Below are 12,481 nucleotides of genomic sequence, written 5' to 3' on the forward strand. Positions count from 1 at the left end.
GCCATTTAGTGTTTTTCACCCTTTCTGTACCCTCTTTCGTGAGTCAAACAAACCAATGGCCAATCATACTGTCCTTTGAATATGTACAGCACTCCCTGTTACTCCTCTTTGGTATGGGCCCCACACATTTGAGCAATATGGGATGCACAAGTATTTTGTAAGCAGTCTCCATAGTAGACTATTTTCCCATTAACCTGCCAACTGAATGAAGTCACCTGTCTTACCTAAGACTCAGCCTACGTGAGAATTCCATTTCGTTTCCATATAAACTGTAAACAGGTATTTGTATGTGTTGACTGATTCCAGCTCGGTCTCGTTGATCTTGCAGTCAGACACACCACCTTTCTGCATTTCTTTAGGTGCACAATTTTATATTTGAAGCAAGTTGCTAATCTTTGCATAACTTTGAAATCGTCCAGATTTTTACTGGGTATTCGTGCTGCTTTTTCCACATAGTACATAATTATGGATAACCATCCCAATTACCTGCGAATCATTTACTTAATGCCGCATTATATATCATAGAGAGATGAACGAACGTACGAACAGACGGTGACGGTACACTGCACCCTGCGCGGTAACGAGTAACCAGATGTTCCACAAGTTTGTAATTCCCGCGCTGCCGCGCCGATTACGCTGCCATCTTTAGCAGAGAACGGCGCGAGAGCAGCTGCCAGCGGCCTCATGCGGTTGTTTCAGTCAGAGAGCGTCAGTCGGTTCGTGAATATGGCAGGTGGAGGATGTCTGTGTAGAGTATTCTCACTGTTCGTTTTAGTGTGGATGTTTTCTGTCAATGGAATGTTTATTCGTCGTCAGTGCAGTCACGTACACCCAAAGGAAGATGACGTGAGTACTATGTTTCACTTTCATTTCTGCTCCGTTAACGTTGTATGTGATCAAAACAATGGATCTGACAGCTCATGTACACAACTAACGCCGGGCCTGAATCCGTTATCAGTACGTATTTGCTGAAGCAACGTAAACATTGTGGAAGCTGTGTTCATCACACGTCATTTAAATGTTGTGAAAGTAATGTGGCTATCGAAAAAGCAGTTTTAACGTCCCGCGCCGGTTGCCAGTATGTAAACACTAAGAATTATTGCAGTTCTCACTTACCTGTCAATAGCTCTCGGGAATAACCCCAAGACAATCATTGTGAAAGGTACCGGAGAGAGCTATTGGAAACCACTTTTGATACAAACCGACAAGAATAATGTATTCTCTTCACCGCAATTCTCGGTCTACGTCTAAATGAAACTGTGATGAACTATAGCTCAAACTGAGACAAGACAGTGTTAAATTCACAGAAACTAGGCCTTTTATATAAATATAAAACATCTGACAGCAAAAGCGGCTTTTCAACATTCAGTAAATAACTTAATGCTGAGAAAGCTGAAGTAACATGTAAATATTACACACATATTTTGTTCATTGTCGCGTTTCTCTAGCAAAGTATCAACTTATGAAGGTCTGAATTAATTAATAAGTCCAACCAGTGCCTCGAGCAATTTGGTTCTCACAATTTGATAGCATTAGGTTATTCCGTATAGGTGATTTGGTTAGAAAATACCTTCGAAGAATTACGCTCGTTGCCAAACACCAATATGTAGCAGTTCTTTGAATATTGTGGTTAAGCTAATTTCGTTTTGCCCTGCACTATTGTATTTGGAAATCAAGATTTCCCGCTCTACTACTTTCAATTGTTCACGTCGACGGCGTTCTGATCCAGCGGTTTCCCTCCCTGCTCAGTGATTCATTTGCTGTACAGCCATAGAGTACTACTTTCTGTGCAACATGAATGATCGCGTTGCCGCTTTGCTTCGCTAACACGGAGGTAGCTAAAGATTGAGATTTTTGTGCAAAAAAAAACTCACTGTCAATATATATATATAACTTACAACCTAACAGTTTTGTTGCTGTCGAAATGGGCGCGCAGTCTATGCTGCTTTAATTTTACCATTATTGGACAATTGAATACGTTCTTAATAGGCCTTTTTTACCCTCATAGAACGAAATTGAGAACAGTCTAAAATAACCAACTAAGACTTCTGGTGAAAGCTGCATGTATAATGCTGTTTTGCACCGTCGCCTGTTGCAGCATTTTGAATACTTGAAGTAACCCAGCTGATGGGTGTTTGCGCGTGTTACTGAATATTGCGCAGACAAATTTCATAGCTGCTAGTTGCAAGAGATGGAATATTTCGCTGCCTTGACTTATGGTGATGGCTGAAATATATACTACTGCGTTCTTGCGTGTCGTAATTAATAGCAGTTGAATTTTTTCCCCTTAATATCAAGGCTCATTTTCTAACGTAACTAAGAAAAATATTGATTTATTGGGGGCAAGATCTCTACGAGCCCTAATGTACATATGCATCTGACATCTGCGTGTGATGGAGCGTATATAGTGTCCCAATATTATCGTTCCTACGTTGTTTAAGGTGGGTGGAAAATACGGCTGCTTGGACATTTCAGTATGAACTTAAATTTTTCCAGTCGTCTTCTTCAATGATAGCTGTTTCAGACCTTTATTCGTTATACTTAATACCTTTCTTATAGAGATTCCACAACGGTTTAACAACTGACTCTGTAGTGCTAACTGGAACGATAGTCTGATCGAACAGATTTTGTTTGAGCGCCATCAGGCAAAACTATTTTCTTGAACCTCACCGGAACTGATCATGTACGAAAATTTTTGAAGTTGCCTTCTTAACTTGATTTCACCTTTCCATAATTCTACCACTGAAGGCACTTTCCTGTACTAGATTTAACCCTAGAAGTGTACATCGATGTCGTCCTGACCCTGGAGTTTGTTTGTTAATACACAGTCCGCCACCGATGTAAATTCTGCATTGAGTGAGACCAAGTAAAATGACGGGCGATCGAAATTGTGAGACATTATCTAATTAGACTAACATTTTACGAAGGGTCACTGTGCGCTGGAGTACACGTCGTAATAACTATTCTGTCGCCGAGTGTAAATGAAAATGACACGTTGGACTGGCACTTCACTAACGGAAGATGTTACACGGGAAACAGTGTTAGAACAACAGAATCATGAAAGTTACTTTCGTGATGATTGTCATCCTTAAGCTGATGCTCCTGCAACAGTTATGGACAGTGTCGAAACTGATCAATCTGCCAAATTTGCCAGCAATGAAGAAAGCATGGTCATTGTTGGAACACAGCTGTCCCTAACGGAAGAGGCCTACCAGTTGCCTACATCATAATAGTTCATATTCCAAGAGTGTGGCAATAATGGATGAATAAGTGAGAACACATCAAAATATTCGTCTAATATGTGCGTTTTATTAAATGAACATTAGCAGCCTTATCTGTTTTAACCCTCAAACGAAACCGTGACATCTTTATACCATGTATAGTGTTATGAGGTCCAAAAGTATACCACTTTGTTTTAGCTATGAAAAGTAATTTATTTTACTTTCATCAGAGCTATTTATTGATAAATTTCATATCTGCATATGTTAAAATACAAAAACGCCAGTTGAACAAATAACTCAAAATAAATCACAAAAGGAAAAAAGTTTATTTAACCCTGCAAAACACTGAAGTGAAATGAAACATAAAAATTCAAACTAGTTTACTGTATTAGAAATAACGTATTTAACAAGAGGTTTGGTAAACCGAACGACTGCAGCAAGTACAGTCCTGTTTTTTTTTTTTTTAAGTTTCCTCCTTGAATCCAGAGTGGGTCTTCGTGATTTTGGGAGAGGTTTCTTCGAAAATCATTGATCAGTCTCTCGCTGAAATGGGGTTCAGCAAGTTGCGTGGCTAGTGTTGCGACGAAGTCAAATCGGAAAATAGGTGTGTACTTGAGTTAATCCCGTTTAAACCAGAATTGGAAAGAATAGCAAGAGGCTGTCCGCATGTTCATGTGCTTGTGCTTTAGCTAGCACACTTCTGCTCAAGAGGGTCTACTCAAGTTCTGTGTTAGTAAATTAATGCTGATGTTCCTTTTTCGGAACCTCTGTTATTTGAATAACGCGTACTTAAGATCGCAGTTACAAGTTTTCCTTTTTTAAGGACATAAGAAATCAATGTTCTGTGATTTGAAAAGCCACACAGTGTTGAACTTTCTTCGCCGATCTTAGATTGCTGGAATTCAGGCGAATGAGAGCATGAGGCCATAGTAACAATGAAATGAAAACATCAACTAAGCGTTACAATAAAATTTTTACTGATGTAAATTTTAACCACATGGAAAACGAAAACTTACGGTGTCGTGGCATCAATAATGACATCTCCCAAACTTTACAGCTAAGCACTGAGCAAACGAATTGACAATACTGCTAGTTTGTCTGCAGGTTAGTTATCAGCTAGTGCTTCGACCATAGATACTAGTAGACTGGCCTTGCTGTGCAGAAGCTATGGGGCTAGTGTGGCTCCAACATAAACCACGTGACTGTTGGCAAAACGTGGCGGGATTTCAAATCAGCGGTCTGCCATCCTATGTTTGTATCGGATTTTCCCCACATTTCTCAATTGACTGCCAAACGCTTCCAACAAAAACTACTTTCTTATTTGTGAAAAATTATGCCAGAACTACATTTGACCTGGATTTGTTCGAAGTACCATTTATAAAATCTAACAAATACATCGAACGCCACTCTGGTGGGCAGCGGGACGAAATTACTATAAACTATCAATTATAGTAAAATGTCGTTAAAATTCTTTTAAACAGTAAGAGTGGGCTCGTGTCAAGACTTTAAACATTGTATTTGCCACTTTTCGAGCTTTAGTCACTTATAAAATAAAATGGGCTATGGGAATGGGCTATGTCAACTATAGGTGTCAAAATTGTTTACTTTAGGAGCAGGTCTATTTTAGAGTATCAATTTTAGGTGCACTTCAAAGGTTCAGTTCCCACTATTTTTACAAAAGTTTAAACTATCAGTTTAAAAAAATGATATTTTAGATGAAAGGTGAGACTTTGCAGTTTCAGAAAATAATTTTGGAGCCTAGGTTTAAAAATGACGGGCACTGTAAATACAAATTATAGATATACATTGTAAATAATAACTAACCTATCAAAACACTTCTCCTCGAAGTGCTTCGAGCAAAGGCGCGTATGTGCAAACGGCTTAAAGTTTTTCCGTTTCAAGGCCTGTATCCAAAGCTGCCTTCGGTTTTCATCCTTACAGAACCTATGAGTAGGAACGAGAAACTATTATACTTACTTCTGTAACCGAATTATCACAGATACTTTCCAAAATGTAATATGAGTCTGACTTTACAGGCATCACTTTCAACACTTTAATTTACGTGATACTCTATTTCAAGTGTAAAAAACATATAAAAGTCACTTCAGCAGATTTCAATAAACGCATCTGCACTATCTTAGACACACTTACACGTGAAATGTAATGCCATTTCCCCGACAAAACGCTGAGTACAGCCATAAGCGCAACACGAAACAACCATGTTTTGCCAACATTCACGTGACTTCAGCCCAGAGATGATGGAGCCACGAAAATGACGTCAGGGCCAGTCTATTATATTTATGGTCGAAGAGCTGGTGTCAAGTTACAGTGTTGCCAACAGTGCATAACTTTTTCCAACTAGATTGAGAGTAAAAAAGACAAAAAATGCCTTAAAAGAGCTAGATTCTAAATTTTTATTCAGACATATAGAAATGCTGAAATAGGTCAAGAGTCCACTACACGCAGATTGCGGCTACACGGGTAGCAGGTGCTATGTGGCGTGAAATGGGCAATTTTTTTGGTTAGAGGGTCTCGGTAAAGCACAAAAAGGGTGCAGGCCGAACATAAGAACAACTTAGATACAGGAACCATCGGTGCAAAATGTCGTAGCTGTGTTGGGAAAGTACAAGAGGTCCAAGCGCTAATAGAAAGCTTTGATGCTCAAATCGTTATAGGCACTGAGAACTGGCCAAAGCCGGAGACAAGTTCAGCCGAAATTTTTGCGAAAGGGTAGGCTACATACAGTTATGTTCTCGCCCGTAATGGCGTCTTTGAAACAAAATCAGCTCAGTAAATGAAAACTGCAAATTATTCAGTAATAATTACGGGATGCCTTTCCCTACACTACTGGATGGAAAACACAAGTTTACACATTTGTAGAATTAATTATCATCATAGGAATGTTTTTACTTACAGTATTAGTAACAAACACATACCAGTCTCTCACGAATGGTCAACGGTGTCCTTCTACAATCAAGAACAAAACGAAGAGTAGTTAGTTTTTTCTCTTTCTTCCTCGTTAGAGGACTGTGTATTCATTTTTATCTTTGTCCACAGATTATCCTTGAAATACATAGTTTTCGTATTAATAGTAATTTTCATTGTTCTTTTTCTACATTTTACAATATTTCATTGTTCTTTTTCTACATTTTACAATATTTCACTGAAATAATCACAACACGTCGTCTTATGACTTTTAGCAATATTTTCGTTATTACGGTTGTTTTTATTTCGTCGCACTAGTTTCGTGAATTTTCACAATAACGTCTTGAGGATGGCACAAGCAGATGTGATTTCTGGCGTTCCCCAATGTAGTGTTATAGGCTCTTTGCTTTTCCTTTATATATAAACGATTTAAGACACAATCTGAGCAGCCGTGTTACGTTTTTTGCAGATGATGCTGTCGTTCATCGACTCATAAAGTCATCAGAAGGTCAAAACAAACTGCAAAAAGATTTCGGAAAGATATCTGTATGGTGCTAAAAGTGGCAATTGACCCTAAATAACGAAAAGTGAGGTCATCCACATGAGTGCTAAAAGGAACCCACATGGGGAAGGTTAGCCAAAGACTGCATTTTATTGGAAGGACACTTAGAAAAGGCAACAGAGCTACTAGACACTGCGCTTGTCCGTCCTCGTTTGGAGTGTTGCTACACGGTGTGAGATCCTCACCAGATAGGATTGACAGAGTACATCGAGAAAGTTCAAAGGAGGGCAGCACGTTTTGTATAATTGTGAAATAGGGAAAGAGTGTCACTGCAGTGACTCAGGATTTGGGGTGGACATCGTTAAAACAAAGGCGTTTTTCGTTACGGCAGCATCTTCTCACGAAATTTCAATCACCAGTTTTCTCCTTCGAAAGCGAAAATATTTTGTTGACACTAAGTTACATAGGGAGAAACTATCATCATAATAAAATATGGGCAATCAGAGTTCTCATGGAAAGATATGGGTGTTCCTATTTTCCGCGCGCTGTACGTGATTGGCACAATAGAGAATTATTGTGAAGGTGGTTGGGTGAACCCTCTGCTAGGCACTTAAAAGTGAATTTGAGTATCCATGTGGATGTAGATCCGGGTCACTTTTAAGATACCTCACTGAAAAGCTTCCGTTTCAGTTTTTACGTAGTCTCGAATTTTGGAGGTATTAATACTGATCGAAGCAGTACATGACAGAGGTGAAATAAAACGCGTTCAGTATATGAGAGTCCAATCATCATCATCATCATCTTGGACAGTTTCCAGCCACTGGCTGGGTCTGTCGGGAACACAAGCCTGTCCATCGTGTTCTGTCTTTCCACCATTCCCCCTCTTCCACCTTCGTCCAGTTCTCTCCTCTTCTCATAACACTTTCCTTCGCTCCCTTCACCCATCTATCCCTTGGTCTTCCTCTGGGCCTCTTCCCCTCCAGTTGCAGATCAAACATCCTCTTTGGAATTTTTCCCTCATCCATTCTCTTCATGTGTCCATACCACTGCAGTCTTGATTTTTCTATCCTGTCCTGTACTGGTTCCTCCTTTAGTCTTATCCTCACATACACATTTCGCAATCTACCTCGTCTTGTTACACCCAACCTGCTCCTCTGGAATTTCATTTCACTAGCCTGTATTCTACTTTTGTCGCTTTTGTGCATTACCCATGTCTCACTTCCGTATGCAAATATGGGGACAAAGTAGGTTCGGTATATAATTCCCTTGGATTTCTGTGGCACCTCCTTGCTCCAAATAAGCCCCCTAATACATTTGTAGAACTGCCCTGCTTTTCTGCACCTTTCATTTATTTCCATTGCGTTTCCCCCCTTACTTTCATTACAAAATGTCCTATATTCAGGCAACTTCTCCAGCAAATAATTGAGGGTTACTGCGACCCTGGAATACAGTTCATGGGACAGTTTCAGAGGTGTACACCATGAGAGTGCCGTCGCGCGGCTGTAATTTCCGATTCCCGCCCTCTCGCGCGGCCGCCTGTTTTACATCCTTCTCCGTTGTTTATTATGCAATTCGCTTTCTTTCTACAATTTTGTGTTAAGCGTTTTCGTTGGTTTGCTGACTCGTTTAAAAGCTATGTCAACGCCTATTAACAATAGTGGAACGATTTTTTAATTCCATTCTTGGCTGTCATTCTAGTTTAAAACTTTGTTCATTGTTTTGCAAAACTGCTGTGTTACACGTGTTAAGCTTGTGAATTATTTCTAAACGTTTATCCAAAACGAGCGGTTTAAGTGACAGTGACATAGATACTTCGTCTAGAAGTGGTGGAATACCTTCTAAGAAAGCCAAAAGGCTTACTAAATACAATCCGAACTAGAAATATGGTTATGCAATACATATTTCTCTTGAGCTTATGGTACGTTGCTGATGTAAAGCAACGCACATTTACTAAATCTCACGTGACTTGTTAAAGACAGAGCGTCAAGTACCTTATCCAAATATTTCTCGAAGCCTGAACCATATGCCTCGGAGTCATACAAGATTACTGCTGGACAACTCTTCGTCTTATCACACGGTAAAGCATTCTCGTAGTTACAACAGTATAGTTTGTTCACACGAATTATTACCATATATCTGCAGTGATTTAGAAATCGCTCAAAATGTTAGCTGCGCAAGAAAAAAGCGGAAGCTATTGTATGCGAAGTAATGGTCGAAGAATATTTTAAAGACCATCCAAAAAACTCTATACTTTTCTGTAGCGACAGATGCCACTAATAAAAAAATAGAAGAATGTTTCCCCAATTTGCTTATTATTGTTTGATAATGATCCTGGGGTTGTAAACCGTCTACTGGAATATGCAGAATGTATCGATGAATGTGCTTATCAAGTTTTGAAGATACATTGAAGAAGAACAGATTGTTCTGCAAAGTTTCGGCATTCGCCACCGACAACACAAATGTAAATTTCAGCCGAAACCATTCCATTTATACACTTCTTTTGGCTGAAAAAGATAGATTGTCAAAGGCCGATTGCCCCGTCCATATTCCCAACAGTGCTGCAAAATACAGTAATGATACACTGGAAGAGGATGTAGAAAGCTTGATACCAAAAATATGGCGTCTTTTCAGTAGATCTGCGAAACTTAAGAGTGGACTTGCAACTCCAGTTTGGAACGAATGAAATGCAATGGGAAGAAATAATAGAAGAAGATGCCACGAGATTTTTATCTCTTGGGCCTGCTGTCAAAATGACATTAACAATTTGGCCTGCGCGAAAATTTCATTTTTTCTGGAATACCGCGATGAATGTTCTCGTCTGTCAAGAAAGGTAATCACATGTTGTTAAGAAGAAGAAGAAGAAGAAGAAGAAGAAGAAGAAGAAGAAGAAGAAGGAGGAGGAGGAGGAGAGAAAAAACTTAGGCGTCTTTGTCGTTTCTGCCTAACGGTATGTAATAGGTACAAACGAAAAGGAAGAAGATTGGATCATATTCTCTATCAGTTGCTGAAATGCACGGGATTCGCAAAACGATTAAGCAAAGAATAAAAGTAAGACAAGAGAAATAATGGGTGAATTAAGCACTAACGCAAGGACCGAGCAACTGAAGATGGACTCCTTATACGAAGACTTTTAAATAATTAAGAGGCCTGGACGTGGCAGTCTTTTGATGACAAAAAAAGGGTACGATTGAGAAATTGAAGGAAATGATGGGTTTTCCAAGAATGGAAATGGAACCCCTAATATTTTTCACGTCTTATCGTTCATCTTTAGTATCCCTAGCTCCAACTGCTTCGTGGAAAGCGGTTTTTTTTTTTTTTTTTTTTTTTTTTTTTTTTTTTTTTTTTTTTAAGATGGGATTAAAATGGACTGATGTACGAAATAAATGTTACCCGAATTTGATAAAAAGTGAATTAACGATCATTTTCAACTACGTTTAAAACTGCATTGATTGTTTTAATATGTAAAATCAAACGAAAGCATTTTAAGCCTTACAAATTCATCATTAAAATATAGTGAAGACCAATAAATCACAGAAAAATGTACTTTTCATTTTTCGAGAGTAAAAGAATGAAACGCCTTTTTCTGTTGCCCAACTGAACATTTGTCTCTTGAAGGTTAAAAATCTGGCAACACTTGTGTTAAAGCTCCCGGGTATGTTATTTAGTCATAGAGTGAATGAATTCTGTTTGTCGCTAAATCCTCAGTCCCCCTCCCATAGCCGACCGGGTATTCCGAAAGTAACTGACCGCTGTTTCAACTTTTAACACCGATGTAAAGCCTCCAGTGATTGTTGGACGAATAAAGCAAGCTGACCTTCGGTGTTCGTGATTTGGAACTCTTGCTGTGTCCTCCAGAGGAAGTTGTTTGCTCGTAAAGAAAACTCGTCAGTTCTATGTCTAGTGAAAGCAGACGACAATTTTTTTAAAACTGGAATATGGAATGAAGTGACAGGAGAGCAGGCCTATAAAACCCGATTCCGCCTCACAACAATCGACATTAACGCCACTGCACTACAGATTGACGACAAACACAAGTTTCCTTTCCTGCTGCAAGAGAGGCGAGAATTTATTCCACTAGCAGTATTCGGCTACCGCCTTTTATGCAAAAATTACATTTTGTTGCTGCTTTGGCCATAACTCTAATGAGTCGTCACAACGGAGGACACGTTTTCCTTCATCTACGGTGTGACCCAGAAATATTGCGACAAACATGGAGGGTGTCTAGAGGAAAACACTGAGAATAGAAAGCCGTGTGCGGAAACGTCATCCAACGACGCTACAGAATTCGCAGGTCTCCTTAAAGACTGTTTTCCGTTGTAGAGAACTAAGTGAAAACTGGACAAACTTAAGAGAAATGGAGTTATCCGAAATAAACTGCAAAAAGTTTATATATTAAGCCAGTGTAAGGCGCAAAAACAGTGCTAAAATATTCGAAGGACATATTTTTTTCTGAAGAGTTCCTGTAGGTGAGAGGGAGGGATGGCGATTCATCGCATGCACAAAAATGTAGTCTGACGCAGGATAGCAAGAAATGATGGTCGTTTAGGATGATGATTGAGTGGGCAGAAAAAATAAGCAGCAAGGAATAACTGTGCAGATTTTTTCGTAGTCTAAGAACTACAAAACTACTAGTTTTTAATAAAAGAAAACATGGTTCGCAGTAGGCTGTGGTGCAAACGATGTTTATTTAAAACGTGCAATTAGCAAATTTCGACTGTAAGTTATTTTTAGGCAGATGTGTGATATTGCGTGTCACATATTGTAATATCAAATAATTTAACATTACAGATAGAAAGGCTTCATGTTCCATCATTGCATTGGTCATAGATCGACATCACAAACGTTACAACCTCTCATGCCATATATGTACCAGTCAGGGAAATCAGAGCTCATAACGAATTTTTACCGACCATCACTCCTCTCACGCACAACGCGCGAATGGAACAGAGAAGAAGGAGGAAGGGGGGGGGGGGGGGAGAGAGAGAGAGAGAGAGAGAGAGAGAGAGAGAGAGAGAGAGAGAGAGAGAGAGGTGGTGGTGTCAGAAGTACCCTGCGCCACGCACCATCAGATTGCGTGAGGAGTACAAATGTAGATCCTCAAATCTTTTGCAGTTTAAAATCCGGTTTCGAAATCTCTCTTACCATTATACGACCTGAAACCTTCCGGTACAATAGCTGTTCCTAAACGAGCGTTACAATTTAAAATCACGCCGAATGTGAAATCGAATCTGCAATACCGTTTATAGGGGTAAAAAAATCTTAAAGCTACTGACATTCGTCGCGAAATTTGTGCCGTTTACGGACCGAATGAGAGGACTGAAGGTGTCGTGCGACAGTGGCGTCACTTAAAAGCGTTTGAGACCGAACGGTCTCTGCAATGACGGAAGTGACCGCCCGTCTCTAGTCTGCGACGAGAAGATCGTGAAAGCTGGCCTTTCGTCTACCTCAGCTGTCTCACAACCTCGTCTTGCACGGGGTAAACTATACTGGCTACTAACGCTTCGACGCTGATGAGGAGCTTCAAATGTTGCACGAGCTGGTCACAATCTCAGACAGCATAATTTTATGCAGAGGGAATTTTTCAACTCATCTAAACATGTTGTTGTTGTTGCTGTTGTGGTGGTGGTGGTGGTCTTCAGTCCTGAGACTGGTTTGATGCAGCTCTCCATGCTACTCTATCCTGTGCAAGCTTCTTCATCTCCCAGTACCTACTGCAACCTACATCCTTCTGAATCTGCTTAGTGTATTCATCTCTTGGTCTCCCTCTACGATTTTTACCCTCCACGCTGCCCTCCAATGCTAAATTTGTGATCCCTCGATGCCTCAGAACATG

General features: G+C 39.8%; 1 protein-coding gene across 1 annotated transcript in view; it reads left to right on the plus strand.

The window, feature by feature from the left end:
• Window positions 1–713: 713 nt before the first annotated feature.
• The window catches only part of LOC126188090 (leishmanolysin-like peptidase), a 549,109-nt gene continuing 537,341 nt past the window's right edge, over window positions 714–12,481 (plus strand). Inside the window, exon 1 of the mRNA XM_049929549.1 lies at window positions 714–846. Coding sequence (XP_049785506.1) covers window positions 727–846 — 120 coding nt within the window. The 5' untranslated portion in view covers window positions 714–726. The remainder of the gene's footprint in view (window positions 847–12,481) is intronic.

The sequence above is a fragment of the Schistocerca cancellata genome, chromosome 5 (genome assembly GCF_023864275.1).
Source record: "Schistocerca cancellata isolate TAMUIC-IGC-003103 chromosome 5, iqSchCanc2.1, whole genome shotgun sequence".
Lineage (NCBI taxonomy): Eukaryota > Metazoa > Arthropoda > Insecta > Orthoptera > Acrididae > Schistocerca > Schistocerca cancellata.